Below are 24903 nucleotides of genomic sequence, written 5' to 3'. Positions count from 1 at the left end.
ACTTTAAAGACTGATATATATTAATTTTAAGGTCGCCAAGGAATTCAGCTATGTAATTCCTAAATGAAAACTCAAGTCAGCAGTTAATCTTTTATGGAGTTTAATTACAATAGGAGTAAGAAAGGAATTAGAGATAGAGAGAGAGAAAAAGGGAGAGAAGGGAATAGGGCTTAAATACCCCTTCTGTTTAGGCTGGGCCAAAAGGCCCAAGCCCTTAGATAGCTGGGGCAAAGAAAAGAGATCAGTCCCTATTACTCACGTGACCAAAATGGAGAAACAGTCTCAGAGGCCCTCACTTTCAGCTTCCTTCAGAGCAAGCTTCTCAGAGTACCCTGCAACCCCTCCCGCCAACTCCTCAACCCCCCTCAGTTCTCACATCTACCAATCACTGTCCATCAATTTCCCTGTGCCAATGGAGGCTCTAGCTTAACCCAGGACCGCCCAGAGGCTTTGCACATGTCTGTTGAAGGTCATATTTTCAAATGATTAAATCTTTGCTCCTTTGCTACAGCCCTTTTTAAATCCTGTTAACCTGAGTAGGGTAGAGATTGGAATAATTAAATTTTGATCTAGGCTGCAGCCCTTACTCAATCCTGTTAGGACTGAATAGGGTGGAGATTGATTCCAAGTATCTCCATTGTATCAATTCTAAAATCAATCATGACTCAAAGAAATTCCTGTTCTATGCTTAAGCATAGGTCAAAGTCCTTTCCATTGTTCAGCAAAAGGTTTCTGTCCTAAAGTAATCTTAAGAAGGGAAGAGAAGGAACCTCCCATGCCAATGGGGTTCCCATTCCAATAGACTATCAGTAAGAAATTTTCCAAGTATGAAATAACCCTATGGTGAAATTTCCAACATTTATAAGTCTAAGGAATTTTGAGGTTTACACACTATAGAACATCTGACCAACAGACCCCTGTCAGGGAACCTAAATGTGCCGACGCCCAAAATGTAGATTCCAGGAGAAACTTGTGGGCCGCGTATGGTGGCTAGTGATGTGCTGTCAGGCATTGGGTATAAAAGACTCTGCAGTCACAACTGCAGGCGGAACTCCTGTGCTGAGCTTCCCCTGGTGTATACCAGAATAAAGGACCCTCCTGCTTGATTGCATTGTCTGTGGGTCTTCCATGGTGGTGGGTGACGCACTGGACCCTAACAGTGGCAGCTCCAAAGATGGTCTCCCAGATGATGTTAGGGGGAATTCTCTGCATTTCTTGGAGAGATTCTTTTCCAAAGTGGTAACTGGTGGGGAAAGCAAAGTATTCTAATTTCAGATCAAAGGACAGCTATAACTGTGATTAAGAACACAAGGCCTGGAGACAGGAGGACCTGAGTTCAGTCAGCCTCAGACATTTTTGAGCTATGTGACCTTGGGCAAGTCACTTAGCCTCTGTATGCCTAGGAGTCAGCTAGATGGTTCATCTGGGCCTAGAGTCAGGAAGACCTGAGTTCATATCCAATCTCAGATACTTCCTTACTGTAAGACCTGAGTTCAAATCCAATCTTAGATACTTCCTTGCTGTGTGACCTTGGGCAAATCACTTAAAAGCTGCCTGGCTAAAGAAAAAGAAATGGCAAACCATTCCAGTCTCCTTACCAATAAAAACCTAGTCAGCTGTGGCCCTTGGGATCACTGAAGAGTCAGGCACAACTGAAGGAGGATCAATACTATGAGGTCATTTGGGCAAACAAATGAAGTAAGGGGACAAACAGTGAGAAGTAATTTTTAAATAATGTGGGTAAACAAGCAGTAAATGATTAACAAAACAAAGAGTATTCCCTGGGCGTTCTTCTTCTTAACTGCTTGACTATTGCCAGGATGAATGCCTAGGGTTCTTTTTCTCAAATGAGAACTCAAAACCCTTCCACTAGACATACTTAGAGCTTTGTTCTTTGAGTCAAATAAAACCAATCCATCAAAAAGAAGCATTTATTAAGCTCCAGGCCCTGTGGTAAGCCTTGGAAATATAAAAAAAGGAAAAATAGCACCTGCCCTCAAAGAGCTTACACTCTAATGGGAGAGAGACAACATGGATATAAATAGGCGCATACAAGATACATATGGAATAGATGGATAACTGAGATTCTACATATGAAAACTAACCCATGCTAGAGGGGAAAGGGAGGCAAAGTAAACTCCTAATACCAGAGAATCCCCAAGAACAGAGGGGAAAAGCCTTGATTAGTAATCTAGCTACATTTAATTATGTGGGCATGTATAGCAAAATCTCTAGCAAGCAGTATCAATTGATTTTCATTCCCAGAGGAAGGAGAGCACTTGCAGTTACAAAACTTCTAAGAATGACAAGAGTCATGGCAACCCAAATCAGACATTACAGAATGAATTACACTGTAGTTAAATGGACCTGCAACATCTCTAGGCCTCAGAAAACAGCCTCAATTTTAGTTGTGGTTCCAGTATCTCATGAGCTTTACTTTGGCAAGCCCCTTCACATTTCCCATTTTCTCTAGTTGCAAAATAAGAAATTTAGGTTCCTTCCAATCCTAACATTCTAGGCAAAGCATTTGAATATACTGTAGAAACCTGAGCCATTATACTATCCTTGTTTGTGGAATTATAGATTTAGTTGGAAGAGGCCTTGGGGCCTGATTTTACTCTGATTTTACAGTGGAGGAAACTGAGGCCCTAAAGAGGTATGTATAATAAATAGGTTCAGGGTCACCAGGGCAGTAAGTGTAGGAGACGAGAATCATCTCTATCCAAGCTTTCAGACTACAAAATCTAGCAACATGAAGTGATTCTAGGCCTCCCTCCTCTTTCTCTTCAGGAATCTGTGGGAGGAAAGATCTTTCTCCCTTAAGCTAAAGCAATTCAATTCTAAGCTTTCCTTTCCTCCTCCATCACTTCTTTCCTGGAGGCCTGGGGAGATATCACCTGGGGTGGGGAAGGGCAACCCTTATTCTAATCTTGCCAACAGCCCATATTCTCCAGTGAGAATCTGGTGGGGCAACAAGATCCTTAAAAACCCCTCCAGAAAAGAAAATCTTCACCTCTCTTCTCCAGGGGCCATGTTTAGACTCTGTTGGTCTCCCTGCTCTGCTTTCCCTCCTGTATGTTCTACAGATCTTTTAGGTAACAAATATTTTCAGGCCGCCTGTGGATGATGAAATGAACTCACTTGAAAAGTTGAGGTATCACTCACACAAGTTGTTGGCTGAACTCTGACCCTTGCTTCTCTGACCCAGTGACAGGGGTGTGTGTGTGTGTCTGTAGGTATGTTTACTGACTGCCTCATTCGATCTGAGTGGAGCCACTTTGGGAGGGTTGGGGGAAGATAACTAGACAAGTGTGTGAGGTTGTTCAGAGGGCTGGACGCACGCCTCAGATCCCAGGGAAGAATCTCTCCAGAGGGTTCCCTTCTATTTCAGATCTCAATCGAAGGGTGAAGGCTAGAGCCACTGGGATATCAAGAGAAAGGGCAAGGAATAGCAAAGATGGGAGAAGCCCAGGGCGGTGAGGAGGTGAGGACGAGTGATCTCAGGACACAATCCTCCTACAGACACAGTAAGAGGAGATAAAAAAGTTGAAAGCGTTGCTAAATAGTTCCTACCCTGAACCATTCCCTCAGTCACAGGAACAGGGAAGAAAAAGCACTGAAAATCAAGTGGGTTCTAGGCCTGGCTACACCATTAGTCAGCTGTCTAACTTGGGCTGTCATTAGATTTCATTTTCCTTATCTGGAAAATAAGGGCTGGGTGCATGAATATTTTGCACCCTTCAACTCAGTGAGTCTGGCTCAAACTCGGTCTGAGGCTTTCTTTCCTCCTTTCTCAACACCAGCCAGATTTCTATCCAGCTAATTTATAGTTTCAACTGTTTATTTACAAATCAAAGGAAGATTCCCTCCTCCTCTAAATTGCTAAAGGGCAGTGAAGAAATGACTGGCAAGTGTAAATAGGGAGCCAGGTACAATAGGAACTAATCTAGCTTCCCAATAGGCACATAAAGTCCCATTGGGGCATACTGTGGGTCAAAGGTGACTTCACTCAGGAGGGGAATGTGGTGGGGAGGGAGGGAGGGACTGAGGCCCCAAAAGTGAGCCCAATTTTCCCATTATGTGGAAGACCTATAAAAGCTCCCAACCAGGATGTGACTTCGAGCAAAGCTGTTTTCACACAGGATTACTTAGGTGGGATACGGTGAGGGTTCAATGAATGAAACCAGTTTTCCTATTATAGAAGGCACATGCTCAAGGTCTCATCCACAGAGGAATAAAGCAAAGCTATTTTACAAGCAGTGTGTGTGTGTGTAAGGGGGAGGAGGGCATGCTACATGGGAAGGTGCAAAGTTCCTATCTTCATGTTGCCAGAGCAACACAAGACTCAACCTTGCCACCCCTTTGAAACAAAGAATTGAGTTTCTTCGGCAAGTCAAGACAAGCTCTTTTAGCTCAGAGATCTTGCGCTTTGCATCAAGATCTTTGGATTTTCAGAAGGCAAAAAAATGCTCAAAGAATGGGGTTTGGGGAGCAGGCATGAAACAAGGTGAAAATAATCCCTTCCCAAAGCTCCTACCTATTCTCTTCTTTGCCTCAGGATGCCTGGTCCAGAGGGTTCCAATAAGGTCCACTAAGGAGACCCCAAAGCTCCTGACGACAAGATGACAATCTAACTCTAACTCCAATGGTTTCTAAGTACGACCCCTTGGGATCCAGCACCATCAAAGACCTCAGCATTCCCGTGCTGAGCCGCACTGAGGATAGGCTTTCCTGGGCCACTGACCCCAGAGAGAAATGAGGGTGGGGCCTGGCAAGCTAGCCTTTTGGAGACCTCTTGTTAGAAGCTCCCATGGTGTACGAGCTCTGCTGAGGCTCTTCCTCTCCCTGGGAGGAGGAGGAGGGATTGGCTTGGTCCTATTTCCTCTCAGAGGTCCTGGTGACAGATGAAGGCTTGTCAGGGATGAGATTCTGGGATGATTCCAGAAAGAGAAGAATAGGATGGCCAATACTGAATAAAGGAGGACCCCGAGCCAAGCCACCAGGGAAATGGATAGAGAAAGCTCTTTGCAGAGTCTCTGAGTACTCTCAAGTGAGGAAGGTCTTTAGGCACTAGCTAAGCCCCAGAGAGGCTATGGATGAGCAGGGGTGGATAGAGCAGAGGGAAGGCATCTTTCTCCTCACTCCAGAAAAAAGGGGGGAAGAGGGGAGAGGCTTATTCCAGCTGTTCTAATATCACGGAGGGCAAGGGAGCACCCCCCTGGGGGTACGACTTCATCAGGTTGGTGGGGTAGGTGACTCCCAGCTTCCCTGGAGTGGGGTAACCCCAGACCCTGTACAGGGACAGACTCAGCCTGTCTACAATGTAGTAGGGACCAACCCACCGAGCGGCGCCAGGTTTGGAGAAGTTCAAGAGCAGGACTTGGTCTCCCACGTTCCATTCTTTCCCCTGAACTTCCTGCTGGAAGTAGCCACTGTGCTCTAGGCCGGGCGGGTCCCCGGAAGCCAGCGCAGCCTGCAGGTGACTCTCTAGGACGTTACTTTTGAGCTGCTGTAAGAACACGTCCATCTTCAGCCCCTCCACGTGGGCCCCGCTGAGCTCCCACCACAAGGATTCGGCCAGCCTCATCTCACTCCCGGTCACGACGGCAAAAGGCGTGGGTCCGGACTCCGGGGCTCGAAAGGCCATGTGCAGAAGGGGCAGGCAGCTGGCCCAGTTCTTCCCGTGAAGGGTGATGAACTCCCTCAGGGAACTCTTGAAGGCTTGGGTGGAGCCCCCGTCCCTCAGCTCAGCAGGCTGAATGTCCCCCGAGATCCTGCCCAGCTTGGCGCCCAGCACCACGCCGCAGCTCATCAGGACGTGCCTGGCAAACTGCGAGCCCTGCGCTGCCTCCAGCCTCACCGGCACCCCCCATCGGGAAAACACCTGCTGCAGCAGCACCTGGGCCACCGCCATCTGCGTGAAGGACTTCAAGGGGAACGCCTCTGTCCAGGAGGAACAGGCATCGGAGGCGATGAGCACGTGCCTGTGGCCCTCCTCGCTGGCGGGCACCGGCCCGATCACATCGATCTGAAGACTGGACCAGGGCGCTGCCGCCGCGGAGCTCCACTGGGTCCGCAGACACTTGGCCTCCTGGGTCAGGCTGTTTACGGAGGTGCAGAACAAGCAACTCTTGCAGTAGGCCCTCACCTGCCCGTGCATCTTGGGCCACCAGCCTAGCCTCCTCAGCCTCCTGAGGGTCTCCTCGGGGTCAGCGTGGGGGCCGGGGGGGACGTCGTGCACAGAGTAAATCAGATCCTTCCGGATTTGCTCCGGGACAATCCAGACCTTCGGTCTCTTCATCTCTCTATACATGAGCAGGTTGCACTCCTTAACAAAACTGATTCCGGGCTCGAAAGGCTTGAGGGGAGAATGTCCAGGAAGCCTGCGCCCAGCCTGCAGCTGACAAATGGCTTCTAACAGAACGGCATCGGTCTCCTGCAAAGCCTGGAGATTTGGCCCATCGCCTAAGGGGCTGGCCGCCACGCCAACAGAAGGCGCGATATGCTTTGGCAGCTTCCACAGCGGGCTGGACCCCTGGGCACCCTGCTTGGCCAGGGCCTCTACCGTCACACTAAACAGGGCACCCTTGTAGGAGGCTTTGAAGAGGAAGGGCAACGTGGGGAGGCTGGAGGCCAGAGAAGTGATGTAGGACAACAGAGCCGGATGAGGCAAGGGGGCCCCATCAGAGGACAGAAAACCCCGGGAATGCCAGAGGGGAAGAAGGTCTATAAGGATGTTGAAGAGCCAGCTACAGTTCACTAGAAAAACCAGAGGGATGCAGGAATGAACAAAGCGCTCCAGGCCGCAAGCCACGGCGGCCAGGTGGGCATAGGTGGGTGTGTGAGGGGAGCAAGAGAAAGAGAGAGACAGGGGGGGGCTGTCAGGAGACAGAACATACAGCCCAAAGCCCGCGCACCACTCGGTGTCCTGGTAAAAGCAATATCCTGAAGTGTAAATACATACGAAGGAGGACAAGTCGGAAAAAGGTGGCAGGATTTGGAAAAACTGAGGCAGTGAGTCAGGGGTGGGCATGGGAAGGCCACTGTCCCCCAGAGGGCCCGGGAGGAAAGATGTGCCCAAGGTCCTCCTGTCCTTGTCCTGTACGAGGAGGGACCATCGGGCCAGCCACGTGTCAGAGGTCTCCAGACTCTCCCTCTGCTCAGGGTCTGGGGAGTCCCTGGAGGTATAGGAGGCTTCCAGAACGACGGGGACAGACCCAAGAGAGGGAGCAAAACGCCTCACAGCCCAGGCCAGGGCGCAGAGGCCGCCGCCTCGGCTCAGGGCAGCCTTGCCTTCCTGGGGGAGGAGGGGCTTTGAGGTGTAAGCGATGGGACGCCTCAGCCCTGCCCGCTCCTGTGTCAGGACAGCAGCCAAGGTCTTCTCACTCACTGCCACCTCCAGACGGTAAGGCAACTGGGGGTCCGGGGGGACCAAGGAGAGGGCCGACACCAGAGCCTGCTTCAGGGCCAGGAACGCCTGAGAATGCTCGGGCGTCCACTGCCACTGTGTCTTCTTCTTCAGGAGGCCGTGGAGCGGGGCCACGAGTGAGGCATATCGGGGGATGACATCTTTGTGGCATCCCATGAACCCCACAAAGAAGGAGAGGGCAGAGAAGCTGGTTGGCACGGTCAGCTGAGCCAAGTGGTCAAGGACCCTTTGGCACGTAGGTTGTCCTGCCCTGCTCCAAGGGATATCAAGTTGAGAAGAGCCTGTCCAGGGAGAGAGAGAGGTCTCTGAAGTGTTGTCCTGGAGGCTAAAATACCGGAGGATATCATCTGAAAGGAAGGGGCACTCTTCTCGGAAAACTGTGGACAGGCACGTGTCTAGGGAGTCTTCCTCCTTGGTCATCAGTTTCTCTACACCCTCCGTGAGCTTCTTCACCTTCTCCTTTTGCTGAGGTCCAGAGCAACCCTTCTTTAGATGCTTATTGCCCTGAAGTCCCTTGGCCTTTATGGGGAGAAAGGGGGCTTTGGTGGGGGGCTTTTTCTCCCAGACTCTCAGAAAATTGCTAACAGCCAGCTCTAACCTGCAATGGGGGAAAAAAAGGGAGAGACAGAGTGAGGGAGAGGGGAGAAAGACAATGGGAATAGCTAACATCCAGAAGAGTCATCGTTGGGAAAATCATGAAAAATCATGGCAATGCTCTTTATTTCTATATCTCATCTTCAAGTACCCCCAAGACATGACAGAGTAAGTAGCTCCCTACATGATATAATCGGAAGGGCACCAAGCAGAGATTCTTGCCCCTAAAATACTCCTGCTGCATCTACTCTCACAATGCCTGAAACATCACCACCAGAAATACATTGCTGTGGGTACCCTAGTAGTCTAGGGAAGGTTACTCTGTAACCTCACTATTAGCTACTCATTTGGCAGGAATTAGTTGACAGTCGGCTAGGAACATAGTTTTTTTAGGAATAAGTTATAATTCAGGGAGTAGAGTGGAGAAGGTAGAAAGAAAAAATGAGAAGAGGCTACAGAAAAATAATAGCTAGGATTTATATCATGCTTTAAGATTTAGAAAGTATTTTTGACTAAATGATCTCATGTTATCCTCACAGCCTTCCTGTGAGGTAAGTCATATTATTATTCCTATTTTACATGGGAAGAAACTGAGCCAAAAAAAAGGCAAAGTGACTTGCTCAGAATCTCACAGCTGTACAGTCTCTGAGGCAGAATTTGAATTTAGCTCTTTCCAAGTTAAACTCCTAAGTTAAATCGGCTAAATTTAATATATAATAATTATAAATTAAAGCATTCTATCCACTGGGTCCACCTATCTACTCTAACCTTCTGCCCAGGGCCAGCTCTGGCTATCTTCCCAAAAGTCTGTAGCTGGAAGACCCAGGCCAGGAAGGACAGCAGAGCCCTACAAGGCTCAGACATGATCAGATCCAAGGAGGACTAATGGATGAATTTAGGTCTAATAAATGGATGGTCATTCCCTCATTCTGACACACGGGGGCAGAATTTGCTCAATTGTTGCTTCCTCTGAGTAGAGTATTCTTTACATATTCATTAAAGGGGCTGGAAAGAAACAATGGCAGAAGGGAAGACGAGAGGGATTTATCCCGAGGAGAGGAATCAGTTACCCATCTGTTCTCCTCAGGAATGTGTCCAGGGTGGGGCCATCCCGCCCCAAAGGGTCATCTGGAACCATGAAGATGTTCCCCACAAAAGTAAAAGGCAGCAGCCTAGACCAGAAAGAGAGAAAGAGCAGTCAGTCACATGAGGATCCCTTTCCAAATTTCAGAAGGGAGAAAAGAAGGAGGTAGGGAATAAGCATTTATTAAACACCTACTATGCACTAGGCACTTTTGTAAATACTCTCTCATTTGATGCCTAGGGAATCAGAGTTAGCTCAAACCTTACCCAGGATCCCTAGCCCTACCTGGGTCTGACTTGATCCTAGGACTGTCAGATCCCCCTTAAAACCCATCAGCTCAACTCACAGAGATTGAAAGGATACAGGTCCTCCTGTCTCCCATTTTCCCCCTTCCCCCTCTCTTCTTCCTCCCCATCTCCCCATAGAGACTAGAACCTGTGTGTCTGCCAGGAGGGAAAAGCCCCTACACCTAACTACAGGCTCAGGATCTCCTGCTGCCCTTACCGTTCTCTAATGATCCCTATCCATTTCTTTGATTCGTCCACCAAATCCCGAAACTGATCGTTGGTGACAATGACCCCATCTGTTTCTTCTGATAGCTTCACCATAAACCTGCCCAGGGTAAGGGTGGAGAGAAACTGGGTCATCATTTGGAATCAGGGCCACCTCACCAGTTCCAGCCTGCTTGAGTTCACTGTGAAGGACCTTCTAAGATCCTACTGAGAGCCTACTAAGGTGCTGTAGAGGACCTACATCAACAATATCACACTGGTGCAAGCTGGAAAAAAACAAAACAAAAAAACAGACATTCCTCTAATACTTAAAAATCACCAACTATTTTCCTCCTGATGCACAGGCTGTTTCAATCAACCTAGATTCATCTTAATGCCCACTTTGTGGTTTCCATGACCTTTTATAAAAAATATTTTATTTTCCCAATGACATCTAATAACAATTTTCAACATATGTTTTCCAAAATTATAAGATGCAGATTGTCTCTCTCTTTCCCTTCTCTCCCACCTCCCAGAGATGGTAAGCAATTTGATCTCAGTTAGACATGTGTGATCCTACAAAAGATATTTCCAAAATGGTCACTGTTATGAGAAAATATTCATCTAAAACCAAAACCCCCAAGTAAAAACACAAATAAATTAAAATGAAAAACAGGATGCTCTGATCCGCATTCTGTCTCCAACAATTCTTTCTCTGGAGGTGAATAGCATTCTTTCTCATAAGTTCTTCAGAATTGTTCTGAATCATTGTGTTGAATACTTTTCACAGTTGATCACTGTTCAATACTGCTATTACTGAGTAAAATGTTCTCCTGGTCCTGCTTATTTCACTCTGCATCCATTCCTGTAGGTCTTTAGAGTTTGTTTGTTTTTTTCTGAAATCATCCTGCTCATCATTTCTTATAGCACAATAATGTACCATCAAAATCATATACCATGATTAGTTCAGTTATTCCCCAATTGATGAATTTCAATCTTCAATTTCCAATCCTTTGCCACCACAAAAAGCTGCTATAAATATTTCTTTCACTTTTTTTCATATCTTTGGGATATAAGCCTCGTAGTAGTATTATTACTGTTTCCAAGGGTAGGCATAGTTTTATAGCCCTTTGGGCATAGTTCCAAATTGCCCTCTAGAATGGCTGGATCAGTTCCCAACTTCACCAACAACATATTAGTGTGCCAATTTTGCCCTCCAACATTTACCATTTCCCTTTATTGTCATATGAGACAATCTGACAGGTGAGGTGGTACTTCAGAGCAGTTTTAATTTGCATTTCTCTATTCAACAGTGATTTAAAATATTTTTATATGGTTTTTGATAGCTTTGATTTCTTCATCTGAAAATTATTTCTTCATATCCTTTGACCATTTGTTAATTGGGAACTGACTTGTGTTCCTATAAATTTGACACAGTTCTCTTCTAATCTGATTATGGTATCACCCTTTATGTCTAAAGCCTATACCTATTTTGACCATATCTTGATATAGGGTGTGTTTATGACATTTCTTATAATGTGTCTAAGGCCAAGTTTGCAACTTGGAATTTTGTAACTTCACTCTAATGCTCTATTGATGGAGCTTATGATGGGTGAAATCCAAAATAATCAAGGAAAAAATGGCTTGCACATATTGATTTATTAAGCAATGCATGCCCACTGCATAACAAATCAGAACCAGGACTCCTCAGCTTGGCACTAAATCCAAAATATAGGAGGAGACAGATTTTTTTTAAACTATTTTTTTAAAACCCTTACCATTTGTCTTAGTATCAGTTCTAAGACGGAAGAGCAGCAAGGGCTAGACAATCAGGATAAAGTGACTTGCCCAGTTTGTCATATAGCTAGGAAGTATCAAAAGGCCAGATGTGAACCCAGGTCAACTTCAGGCTTGGTGCCCCAGAAACAGATTTTTACACATTAAAAGAAATCAATTAACACGATACAAACCAAGACACAAGATTAGGTTATCTGATTTCTAATTGGAGGAAAGATTAGGGGCTTTTTGAGTTGAAGAGGTTGAATGGATAGGTGCAATTCCCTAAAAGAAAAAGAAGTATCCCACTCTCAAATCAAATGTGTATTCAATCAAAGGAACAAGAAAACAGGGTACAAGACCAGTTTTCAGATAAAATTTATGGGTTGCATGAGATGGAGAAAACGTGCATCAATCCTTGAATATGACTGGATTTCTGGTCAGCATGACATAAATCTTTAGTTAAGGGTCTCCAAGCAACAGGTCAAGATGGTCCAGCTTCCCAGCCACGCAGGGCTGGGTTCAAACAATGTAATCACATTTTATCACAAGCCAGAAATTGGACTAGATCCAGAATTGAGTCACAAGATGGAGTCAGCATGGTTCACTTAATTCCGACAATTCCCACAGTCTCAGATATAGTTTGGAATTAGATTAAGAAAATGACTGCTGTAACTATAACACATTGACCCAGATTCCCCCTGCTAGGCATATACTCCAAGGAGGTCAATGATAAAAGAAATGCCTCAGATGTGCCAATAGTAGCACCTTTAGTAGAAATAAAGAAAAAATAATTTGCATAGCATACATAGTGTTTTACATCAGGAAGACCCTCCTCATTTCTACTGATCACCAATTCTTGCTGTTCTACCAATCACCATCCTGGAACTTCCAAAAAGGATGGAACATCTCCAACATACTTCAGAGAAAGGATTTTGCCTAAACAAAAGGGGAAATCTAAGAAGCCATCTTAGTAGACACCATACCAGTACCCCAATCTGGAAAGAGACTTGGAGGACCAAACAATACCCCCCACTATCTCTAGTTAGTGTAAAAAATATGCTTTAATCTCTTTTGGGCACATGTCTTACATATTAGGTTTTCTTTTTTTTCCTTTCCTTAATGAGGATGCTGAGTTATATGATTAATCATTTGAGAGACCTTTGTTGCAAAATGGGGAAATTGAAATGGTTAGGAAAAAATCAGCCTAGCTTCTTCCTTTTAAAATATCTCCAATTGCTGTAGCAAAGAGCCCTAATTTGCCTCATAAACCCAGGGAGCAATATTTTGTTATTAATAGGGGCTTTTTTGGTCAGTGATTTCTGGAGTCAGGAATATCTGAATGCAAATCTAGCCTCAGACACTCAGTATGACCCTGGGTAAGACACTTGGCCTATCTGCCTCAGTTATCTCATCTATAAAATGAATATAATAGCACTACCTCCTTCCCAAGGTGGCTGTAAGAAAAAAAAAACCCATGGTATTTGTAAAGTGTTTGCAAACCTTAAAGCATTATATAATGCTAGTTATTTTTATTATTCTACCAGTATAAAGAATTTCTTGGTATAGAAGTAATTCACTTGTAACTTATACCCTTAGCTAGTTGATAGAGGGCACTAGAGGTTATGATTTTCCCATGTTTACACAACTATTATGTCAGAGGTTGCTTTTCTCTGAACTGACTTCCATTGTTTTACATGTTATTCTTAGGATTCAAACACATGAAAGAGTTGTTTTCCCCGATGTCTCTGGCTGCCCTATGTGCCTTTCTTTAGACATAAACTGGGTATCTGAACAAGGACTTAACCTTTTGGTAGTTGCACCAATTATAGAAGCAAGGATCAGTAGGGCAACTTTATGTCCTTTCAGGCAGGACCCCCTTATCCTGAGGATGGTCACAAAATACTCCTCCAGGGGGAAAAAGAATAGAAAAAAAAGATCCTTGTGTAAGAGACGTCATTGCAAGACTCTGACCAAATCATCTTTATTTATTGTCTCCATTTCTCCAATCAACTACTCACTCCTCAAAGTCTCACTAGTTTTTGTTTCCATCATTCTACTAGAACTGTTCTCTTAAAGGTCACTAACAACCTTTCAATGAACAAATTCAATAGCTTTTTCTAAGCCTTCATCTTCTTTCAGTTCTGTACTTGTGATACCCACAGGTGAATAAACTCCCTGGGAGTTCAATTTTCTCATATATAAAATGGGGTATTAATACTGCGTCACCTACCTCCCAGGATCTTTGTGGGGAAAATACTTTGTAAACTTTAGTTGCTCACATTTATATACAAACTTTACTATTATTATAAGAAGGAGTTTTGGAGGCAGCTAGGAAGGAAGGAAGGAAGGAAGGAAGGAAGGAAGGAAGGAAGGAAGGAAGGAAGGAAGGAAGGAAGGAAGGAAGACAGACAAGGCAGAATTCTACCATTTTCAGTTTTTGAGCCCCTTTGGAAAAAGATATAGAAATAGTTGGGCTGTAGGTGGGGTCTGAAGTTGGCATCTTGGGATCTAGTATTCAGACAACTGTGAGATAAAAAAGGAAATAGTGTTTCTGGGAGATGGGATTTAAGAGTAGTCTTCTCTGAGGAGAAAACTATTGAAGTAAAAAGGAGTTGAAGGAGGGTCTACAAAGGAAATTCCACTATGTGTCTGAAAACAAGGACTGACTGTCCAGCTTTTGACAGTGATGACCTTCTGGAAATATTCTTTCCTCCTCTAGTTTCTGATACTGCATGCTTCTGGATCTCCTCTCATCTATCTGACCACTTATTGTCTTGTTCTTTTTCTTCTTTCTTGCTCTCTTAATCATGAGTATTGCTCAAAGGTCTATCACTGGCTATTTCTTCCTCTCACCTCTTCTCCTCTACCCTGACCTTTGGAGAGCTAGTCCACTCTTATAGCTTCAATGATCACCTCTCTTTGTAGATAATTCCCAAATCTAGTATCTTCCTTGATATATAATTAGCACCAAGGCTATTATCCATTTCTGACTTCTCTCCCTAGCTTCAGACTCTTGTTTCCAACTGCCTACAATACATTCCACTGGCATCTCAAGTTCAACAACATCTTTTCTGTAAGAGGAAGGAGAAGGAAATGGCAAACCACTGCAGTATCTTTGCCAAGAAAACTCCAAATGGGGTCATAAACTCGAGAGTCACAACTGAAAAGACTGAATGAACAACCACAAAAGTGCTTCTCTTCCTGATTGCTATCAATGGCACCACCATTCTTCTAGTCACCTGCACAAGTTCTTAGTCATCTTTCACCATCTCTTAGTCTCCCTCTCTTCTAAGAAATATCTTATTAGTCACAAAGTGCTGTTAATTTAATTTCTTTGTATTACTGAAGCCAAGTAGTATAACTATCATATAGTAGGTCCTTAATCAATGTTTATTGATTGATAGTTTTCCCCTCAGAGAGGATCACTCTCAAATCTTGTCTCCCATAAACAATCACTTTTCTTTTTCTCAAGAGTTGTCTGATTTTACTTCTTGGCCTTTTAGCTAAGATCAAGTGTAGAATTGTCTGAATACTAGATCCCAAAATGCCAACTTTAGACCCTATCCACAACCCAATCACTCCTATATCCTTTGTCAAAGGGGTTCAAGAACTGAGTGTGTTGAGTCCGTCCGTCCTTCCTTCCTTCCTTCCTTCCTTCCTCCCTCCCTTCCTTCCTTCCTTCCTCCCTCCCTCCCTTCCTTCCTTCCTTCCTTCCTTCCTTCCTTCCTTCCTCCCTTCCTTCCTTCCTTCCTTCCTTCCTTGTTTTCTTTCTTTTTTTTTTTAACTCATACCTTCCATCACTCAGTACAGTGTATTGGTTCCAAGCCAGAAGAATGCTAAGAGATGTATCTTTCATATCCATTTCTCTTATATTATTCCTATGCTATAACCATAGTTCAGGCTTTTTTCCCTTTTATCTAAGCTATTACAACATCCTCTATACAAGTTTCCCCACCTCCTAACTTTCCTCTTCCAACCTATCCACAAAACGACTTACTGCCAAATTAGTGTTCCTAGTATACCACTCTGATTACATCACTTGTTTACTCAGAAACCTTCTTTATTGCCTACAGAATGAAGTCCAAATCCTTAGGCCAGCTTTCAAGCTGGCTCTAAATCTACCTTTTCTGATTTATTCTGCACTACTTCAATCCCTCTTCACACCCTATCACATAGTCTATTCCCCAGACAAACATAGACAACTTGTTGGCCCCTATAAATTTCCCATACTACTTGTGCTCATTTTTTGGTCATTATTCCTGGAATTTACTCTATCCCCCAGTTCTGACTGTCCTCTAAGACCTGTTTCAAATGCCACTTATTTCATGAAGTCTTTCTTATTCAATATCTACCCTTTTCTCCAGTTAAAAAATCTTTCCTTTAATCTCACAGCATGTTTTCCTCTTATTAGACACTTAAAGTATTCTAACTTTTGTGACATTTGCCAGATTTTAAACTCCTTGGAGGTAGGCATTCTAAATCTCCTCCTTGATCCTTAGCACTAGGTCTCTGTACTTCATTAATATTTTCTGAATAAACAAACAAACAGAAAAATCTACTCTGGCTCTAAAGATTCCACAGTCAGTCATTGGATTCATAGGCATGTGATTCCCTTTGTAGACCTTCCCCCAACTCCCTTTCCCTTTACTAGTTTTCCCCTCAGGGAGGACCACTCTCAAGTACCATCGTCTCCCAGAGACACTACCCCCAGGGTCTCAGCCTTTTCTCTCAGAGTTGTCTGGGTACTAGATCCCAAGATGCTTAGACCCTACCTCCAACCCAACCACCTCTACATCCTTCTCCAAAGAGGCTCAAGAAATGAATATGGTAGGAATCCTCATTTTCAATTATAGTGAAATGGTATATAAATGTAAAGCTTACAAGACATTTTCTTCACAAAGATCTTGGGAGGGAAGTAGCTCAGTATTATCATCCCCATTTCACAGATGAGGAAACTGAACCCCTAAGGGAGTGATTTACTTATAGGTCCCACAGGTTTTAAGCATCAGTTAGGGCTCAACTCCAGGTCTTCTGGACTCCAAGTTTAAATCTTTATATACCACATTGCCTTGTGTGGAAAGAGCATGTTACCTGTCATCATAGGAGGTGACCCTCTTGCCATCCACGAATCGGGAAGGGGTGATGGAGAGCAGGCTGAGAGAATGCAGCTTCGTCAAGTAGTGACCCTCTGGGGGAAGGGAGAGGGGGCGGTGGGGTCAATGCCAGATGAAAGAGGCAAGGGGAGAATGGGGATGAGAAGGTCAAAGCTGGGATAAAGAAAGCAAAAGGGGAGGCAAATGAATGAGGAGGCTGAGCCGGTTTAAGGTCAGGTAGAGAAGGGAGGCCAAAAGGAAGGGAAAGGATAAGCACTAACAGAAGTACAAAGGCTGTACTTGCCCCTTACCTCTCACCCTACTGTTCTTCCTCAGCCTCCAATTGGGTACGAAAACGGTGATCTCTCGGTGCCCTCTGTCCCAGAAATATTGTACAGCCAGGGCAATACCTCTGCAGGAGAAGAAGTGCTGGAGGCCATGCCTAGGGGAAGAAGAAAAGAAAGAGTGGTCAGGGAAGGAAGTAGAAAGTGCCCTTGGAGCACAGGTCAGGGGAGATGAGACAGAGCAAACCCCTGCCCCAAAATGCCCACATACCTCTCTCCAGAGAGGTCCCTAGTGGGTAGCAAATCAGGACTATTTAGATTTGGACCACCACCACCCACCAACTCACCATGCATCACCCTCATGTTAAAGAGTTACCCGGACATTACAAAAGAGGAATTTATCACTAAAGACCTAGACCAATGTCCCCTTCTTTCCTTCATGATAATAACTGTACACTTACAGAACACTAAGTTTAGGTCTGAAGAGAGTTATTTTTCTCATAATCTTGTATAGCAAGTATTATTTTCCTCATCTTACAGAGAGAGAAATAGAGTCAGTGGGGCTCCTATTTATGTTAGTACACACTATTCTGTACCTTATTTATGGGTATATGTCTTATTCCCTCTACTAAATTATAAGCTCTCTGAGGGCATGAAGGATGTATTCACTATGTTCTTCTCTCTAATGTCAAACACGGTATCTAACTCATAGTGAACATAATGCTTTATGCTTAATAAACATTTATTGAATGAACAAATTAGAAAAAAAAAACTTGGATAAGTGGAGAAAAGGGAATATTCTAGATAGGGAGAAGTCGCCCCCTTGCTGTCTATGTTTGGAAGTTTCTTTTTCCTTTCAAGGCTGACTGATATTTGTTGTAACTAAATTCTACCTTGGTAAAACATATTGTAAAGGGGTCCCACACCTTAATACACAATGCCCAGAAATCCTTGCCCTCGGACCCCAAGGTTACTCACACCATGGCCACATTGCTGCCATCAATGATGACATGACGAAGTCCGGGCTTCCCAGGGATGTTTTCAAGGCTCAAGGAGAAAGGCACACTCAGGGCCTCATGAAAACGCTGGAAGCTGGTCACTAAGTTATTCACTTGTGGATGGACAAATGGCACATGCTGTTCACTGCCCACAACCTTGGGGCATTTGTTCTTCTTCCGTTGTTTCTCCCTGAACACTGGGCCAGCGGTAAAGCAGTGTATTGGCTGACAGTTTACCTGTCTCTGCCTCTCAGGTTCCCCAAAGTACTTCAGCAGAGAGACAGGGACAGGGCCATAGGGCTGGCCACAAGACACATCCCGAAGGATATCTGTTAAGATCTCTGCCCGGGCAAGAGACATCTCTGGGAAGGGGCTCACCAACTCTTGTACTGGTCCTTGCTCTGTAAAGGTAGTGACCAGCCTTGGTTCATGAAGCCAAGTGGGGAGGAGGCCTGGTTCCCAATCACCAACAAGACTTCCTCTCTGCAGGCTCCCTGAACAGACGTCATAGCCTCCAGGTGTCAGGGTCACTGGCCTCTGGCACATTTGGGGGGCGGTTTTTAGCACCTGCCACCACCCTGGGTTACAAGATGGGGGCACCAGGATAGGGTCCCTGAGGAGAGGTCTGTTCTTCCACTCTAGTCTCACAGGGAAAGGACTTTGTGCTTGCAACTTATATTTGAGGGGAGCTGCTTGCCTCAATTGGTTGTGGGGCAAGTTGCGCCCCCAATCTAGACCCCAGGGCAAGGGAGATGAGTGCCCATCCTGTACTCTCCAGAAGGTGGAATGCCCTACGCCACAATGCTGAGGTGGCCCTAGCCACAGAGGTCTGCAGGGACTACCTTGGCCCCAGGTTCCAGGAAAGCTTACATTCTTCCAGGAAGCAAACGGCATTGTGACCTGGGACTTAAGGGCAGCCTTTGCTTCAGGATTATGGAGCTGTTTCTGGGCTAGCCCTACCTCCCTGATTTGGGCAGAACGCAGTTTTGTATGATTCTCAGAAGGGAAACTCACCCTGGGTGGCTCTGGCCCTTCCTCTGAGCTCCTGCCATGAGGATCCTCCTTCCTCTTGGAAGAATTATCCCCCCAGCGAAGCCGTGGCACAGAGGAAGGTTTAGGGGAACCCTGTGCCTTTGAAGCACTAGCACTATTAGAAGGCCCCGTGAGGGTAAGTGGGCTCAAACCATCCCCCAAGACCTGCCTTATCAGGCCAAGCATCTCTTCCCTGAAGGAAGGGGAATTGACGGGCCGTTTATTCCCCCTGCAATGAGGGATCAGATTAGGGATCTCCCTATAGACACGCTTGCCCCTGCTCCTTCCGCCCAGTTCTAAGACGGTGGAGCCCTCTCTGATTATCTGATCTGGTCTCTCTTCCGTCTGGCTGACCTTTCCAGGCTCTCCACGTGACCCACAGTACTGGCCACGCTGGAGTGTTCTGAGCTCCAAAAGGGGCCTGGCTGATATCTTCCCAGGCCGAGACCTGGAAGAGCCATCCAGGGGAGGTTCAAGAGGGCCCATCCACTCTGCGTCTCCCCCATCCTTCACGGCCTCCTGCACCAGCCTCAAGAGCTCCTCCTGGATGGCAAGAGGCAGGCGAAGCAGGGCCCCCGAGTGCTCATCCTCCCGGCCTACCAGCAGGGCCTGGAAAGCCCTATTCACTTCGGTCTCTGGGACTCCCCGGGACTTGGAGGGTGGGAAGGAGTCACGCCCCAGTCGCTTCGCCAGCCCCTCTACCCGGTTCTGGGCCATGAAGAAGGCCTCAGCCAGGCCCCCCAGCAGCAGGGAGCCTGGGGTTTGGGGCACCATGTGGGCTGACGTGCCCCAGCACAGACAATCCAGAAAGAGGCTGCAGGCTCCAAGAAAGACACAGTGCAGAGCTGGTGGGTAGTTGACTTCCTCCCATAGTTCCGGGCTGCAGAGGCCCTTCACGTATTCCTGGTGAAAGAAATACAGTAAAATTAGGGCTTCTCTTCTTTTTTCCCAAAGGGAAAACATTCATTGCACGCTCTCCACCAATCTGACTTTGCCCATTGTACCACAGCCAACCTATAAGTAGGAAAAGAAGATCTATCTAAAATAAAAGTTCTTAACCTGAAGTCTGCAAACATTTCTTTTCTTTTTTTAACATTTGGATAACTATCTTAATATAATTGGTTTTCCTTTGTAATCCTGTTTAATTTATTTTATGAATTTAAAAGCATTATTCTGAGAAGTTTCACCAGACTGCCAATGAGGTACATATGCAAAAATAAAAGGTTAGGAACTCCTGATTTAGAGGGGCCTAAGACCCCAGAAGGCCAGCATTTGAAGGAACCTCAAATGTCATGCAAGCAAGCCCAATACCAGGGTAGGGACGACTCTTTCCAGTGAATTAGAAGGTTCTGCTGACTTTACTCTGCGTCAGTTAATGAGATCTTCCCAGTTTTCTCTAAAACTGCCCATTTTGGGCGCTAAAAGACTGTCTGCCCTTTGATCCAGCCATAGCACTGCTGGGTTTGTACCCCAAAGAGATAATAAGGAAAAAGACTTGTACAAGAATATTCATAGCTGCACTCTTTGTGGTGGCCAAAAATTGGAAAATGAGGGGATGCTCTTCAATTGGGGAATGGCTGAACAAATTGTGGTATATGTTGGTGATGGAATACTATTGAGATCAAAGGAATAATAAAGTGGAAGAGTTCCATGGAGACTGGAACGACCTCCAGGAAGGGATGCAGAGCGAGAGGAGCAGAACCAGGGGAACATTGTACACAGAGACTGATACACTGTGGTACAATCGAACGTAATGGACTTCTCCATTAGTGGCAAAGCAGTGTTCCTGAACAACTCGGAGGGATGTACGAGAGGGAATGCTATCCACATCCAGAGGAAAAACTGTGGGAGTAGAAACACAGAAGAAAAACAACTGCTTGAATACATGGATCAAAGGGATATGGCTGGGAATGTAGACCCTAAATGATCATCCTAGTGCAAACAACAATATGGAAATAGGTTTTGATCAAGGACACATGTAATACCCAGTGGAATTGCGCGTTGGCTATGGGAAGGGGTGGGGGAGGGAGGGAAAGAATATGATTCTTGTAACCAAAGAATAATGTTCTAAATTGACTAAAGAAAAAAAAAGAAAGAACAAAAAAGAAAATGTAAGAAAAATTACTGTTCAAATAAATTGCTTCTGATATAAATATTTCTCATTTCAAAATTGTTCTCCTTCAGTACGCTTCAATATTAAAAAGCTCTTTCAATTTAAAAAAATAAAACTTCCCATTTCATCATGTCTTATGAAGAATTATGAAATTATGAAATATTATATTACTTTCACATAACATAATTTGAAAAATATCTAAATAACTGGACCCCAAGACTGGTGATTAGTAGACTGATGTCAACCTGAAGAAATGTCTCCAATGGGGTGCCACAAGTCCCTGTCCTTGCTTTCTTCTGTTTAACAGTCTTATCAGTGGTTTAAATAAAGACAAGGATGATGTGGTTATCAGATATGCCAATGCTACAAAGTTGAATAAGTTAGCTAACACACGGGAAGACAGTCTTAGGATCCAAAAAGACACCATAAAGTAAGAATGACTAACTGGATATAAATAGATAAGCTGCGATAAGGGTAAACATAAATTCTTAAAAATGGAAGCAAAATTCATAGCTGCGCTCTTTGTGGTAGCAAAAAATTGGAAAATGAGGGGATGCCCTTCGACTGAGGAATGGCTGAACAAATTGTGGTATATGTTGGTGATGGAATACTATTGTGCTCAAAGGAATAATAAAGTAGATTCTTATAACCATGTTCTAAATTGACTAAATAAAAAATTTTTTTAAATGGAAGCAAAAAGTCAATTGTCCAAGTGCAGAATATGAGAACTATGGTCAGATAAATGTTTTAAAAACCTAGAAATTTTAGTAGACTACAAGATCAATACAGCCCCAAAGTTTGTCAGTTTAAAGAGGGAATGTAGGCAGGCAGGCAGTACAGTGGATAGAGTGCTCAGGCTAGAAGTTGGGAGAACCTGGGTTCAAATCCGACCCTGGGCAAGTCACTTAGCCCCATTTGCTCAGGCCTTGGCCTTCTGACTTAAGGGTTGTAAGGGCTTTTAAAAAAAGTTAATGTGATCTTTGGCCCTTGTTAGACCTCAGCTTGAATATCACATATAGTTCTGGGTGCCACATTTTAAGCAGGACTTCGATTTGTGAATTTATTAAATGACAGATCCTGAAAAAGTAGTGACGACAGAATTGATGTCAATCGACAGAAGAAGTAAGTCTCATGTAGAGAGCTCCACATATCTGTCAAAAGTCCTGAACTAGTCAGTATTTCTAGGGCTTCTAGGTGACATATTAGAGAGTACACCAGACCTGGCATCAGGAAGACCTGACTTCAAATCTGATCCTTAGACACTAAACCCCTGTTTGCTTCACTTTTCTCCTCTGTAAAATTAACTGGAGAAGGAAATGGAAAACTACTCCAATTTCTTTGCCAAAAAATGGGGCCACAAAGAATCTAAACAACTGAAAAACAATTTTAAAAAGGTCAATGTTTTTCTCAATGAGTTAGATAAAGAAATAAATTTAGATGTGTGACCCTGGGCAAGTCACTTAGCCTCATTTATCTAGCCCTTAACACTCTTCTGTCTTAGAACTGATACTAAGACAGAGGGCAAGGGTTTAGAAAAGAAAAGATACAGCATATTTATGAAAGTTACAGGTAAGAGATAATTAACAATTTATAAATGAGTTGGGATCCAATACCCTGATTGTCTTAAACAATGGGCCAAATATAATTTAAGATAAAATTTTAAAAGGATGAGTATAAAGTCCTTTGCTTAAATTGTAAACATAGTCAACTCTATACAAGTACAGTGTGGAGATCGTAAGGCTAGAGAAGGGTCTCTGTATCACGAGCCAGCATTTATAGCAAACTCTAAACAAAACATGAATCTACCGTGTGATTCAGCTGTCAAAAACTGCTGTGTCTTGGGTTGTATTGAGAGGCACAATAATATCAATAAGGGAAGCAACCTCTACCTGTACACCACTTCAGTCCCCATTAATAGAGCTGCAATCCTAGTGTAAAACCTCCGAATTTCTCACCTGGATTACTGCAACAGCCCCCTAACTGGCCTCCCCCAAACCACCTTCCATATTACTGCCAAAGTAAGCTTCCAAAAGCAATGAATCTTCCTAAAGCCGCTCCCCTGCTCAAGAACATTCAATGACTGTCTATGATATCTAGAGTAAAAATTCAAACTCCTTCATTTGCCATTTATAGCCCTTAACAATCTAGATCCGTCCTAGGTCTATTTCATATCATTCTGTTTCGTGAATTGCACACTCCAGCGAAGCAGGACGGCTTGCTGTCCTTTGTGATCAGCATTCTATCTCTTGCCTCTGTCTCATCCCTAAGCTGCAATCCCGCCTCTCCTCTGTCCCAGAATCCCTGGCTGCCTTCAAGCACATGGACTACCTCCCTTCCTAATCTACTACTTGACGTTCTCTGTCATTACTGAGTCTTTTCAGCCACGTCCATCTCTTTATGACTCCATTTGGGGTTTTCTTTTTGTTTAATATAGATTTTATTTTCCCAATGACACACAACAACAATTTTCAATATATATTTTCTGAAATTTTAAGATCCAAATTGTCTCTTTTCCTCTCTTTTCCTGCCTCTCACAAATGGAAAGCAACTTGATCTGGGTAATACGTGTATTATGCAAAATTTACTTCCATATGGGTCATTCTTATAAAATAATAATCACTTAAGAATCAAATCCCCCAAATAAAAACACAAATAAACTAATGTGAAAAATCATATGCTTTGATCTGCATCTCCAGCAGTTCTTTCTCTGGAGATAGAGAGCATCCTCTGTCATGAGTCCTTCAGAATTGTTCTGGATCATTGTATTGCTAAAAATTGCTGTCTTTCACAGATGATCAAGGCATCATTTCAAGTTTTCTTAGCAAAAGAAGTAGAATGGTTTGTCCTTTCCTCCTCCAAATAATTTTACAGATGAGGAAACTGAGGCAAGCAGGGAGAAGTAACTTGCTCCAAGTCACACATCTAGGAAGTGTCTGAGGTCAGATTTGAACTTAGGCCTTCCTACTCCAGGCCCAGTGCTTTATCCACTGTGCTACCTCAAGTAATCATGAATATACTTATCTGTTTATATGGGATATCCCCAGCAGAATGTAAGCTCACTGAAAGGAAGGGCTGATTTTATATTTATTTTTGTGTCCCCAACATTTAGCACAGCTAATCCTTTTTTTTTTAAACCTTTGGTTTTTGTCATAGTACAATTCTAAAACAGAAGAGCAATAAGGGCTAGGAATCAGGGTTAAAGGACTTGCCCAGGGTCACACGGCTAAGAAGCATCTACCTTGCTACCCCACTAATTCCTCTTCAGGAAGATAGCAATAAAGAGGGCAGCTGGGTGGCTCAATGGATTGAGAGTCAGGCCTAGAGATGGGAGGTTCTAGATTCAAATCTGACCTCAGATACTTCCCAGCTGTGTGACCCTGGACAAGTCACTTAACCCCCATTGCCTAGCCCTTACCACTCTTCTGCCTTAGAGCCAATACACAGTATTGACTCCAAGACGGAAGGTAAGGGTTTAAAAAAAAAAGAAAAAAGAAGAAGATAGCAATACTATTTGAATCCAAGTCTAACAGGCATTTCTTAAGTGCCTCAGATGTGCTAGATGAGTCTAAAGGGCAGAATAATGTAAATGTTAGAAATTAATATTCAATACTTCAAGTACTATATTTAATAATTTTTATTAATATTTAACTTGAAGCAAAGGGAAAGTAAAAGCCTAGAGAAACCGAGAGAGCTCACCAGCCTCCCACGTGGAAAAGAGGGTGAGGGAGGCGTAACCCACGGCTTAAAAACCATAAAGTAAAGGAGGCACATAAACAGGAAGGGAAAAGGGAATTTGGGGCTGAGGAAAGAATGCTGGGAGATGAAGTCCAGTAGATACAAACTTTCTACTTATACAATAGGATAAAGAACTGGCCTCAGTGTCAGAAGGACCTGGATTCAAGTCTTACCTTGACTTATTACTAGTTATATGATCATAGCCAAATACTTAATTTCTCAGGAACCCAGGGAACTTTCCAAGGTTACAAATTACAGAGGAATTGCTAGG

At 44.2% G+C, this 24903-nt stretch overlaps 1 protein-coding gene across 2 annotated transcripts in view; it reads right to left on the bottom strand.

Annotated features, from left to right (window-relative positions):
- Positions 1–1917: 1917 nt before the first annotated feature.
- The window catches only part of NYNRIN (NYN domain and retroviral integrase containing), a 41304-nt gene continuing 18318 nt past the window's right edge, over positions 1918–24903 (bottom strand). For both annotated transcript variants that reach the window (XM_056810130.1, XM_056810131.1), the window contains exons 3-8: positions 17733–19687; positions 16782–16912; positions 16469–16565; positions 9612–9719; positions 9094–9195; positions 1918–8027 (exon numbers count right to left, since the gene is read on the bottom strand). In XM_056810130.1, the coding sequence (XP_056666108.1) occupies positions 5174–8027; positions 9094–9195; positions 9612–9719; positions 16469–16565; positions 16782–16912; positions 17733–19687 (5247 nt within the window). In that variant the 3' untranslated portion in view covers positions 1918–5173. The remainder of the gene's footprint in view (positions 8028–9093; positions 9196–9611; positions 9720–16468; positions 16566–16781; positions 16913–17732; positions 19688–24903) is intronic.

Source organism: Monodelphis domestica, chromosome 1 (assembly GCF_027887165.1).
Source record: "Monodelphis domestica isolate mMonDom1 chromosome 1, mMonDom1.pri, whole genome shotgun sequence".
NCBI lineage: Eukaryota > Metazoa > Chordata > Mammalia > Didelphimorphia > Didelphidae > Monodelphis > Monodelphis domestica.
Note: the sequence above shows the minus strand (reverse complement) of the source record. Positions and strands in the feature narration are given on the sequence as shown.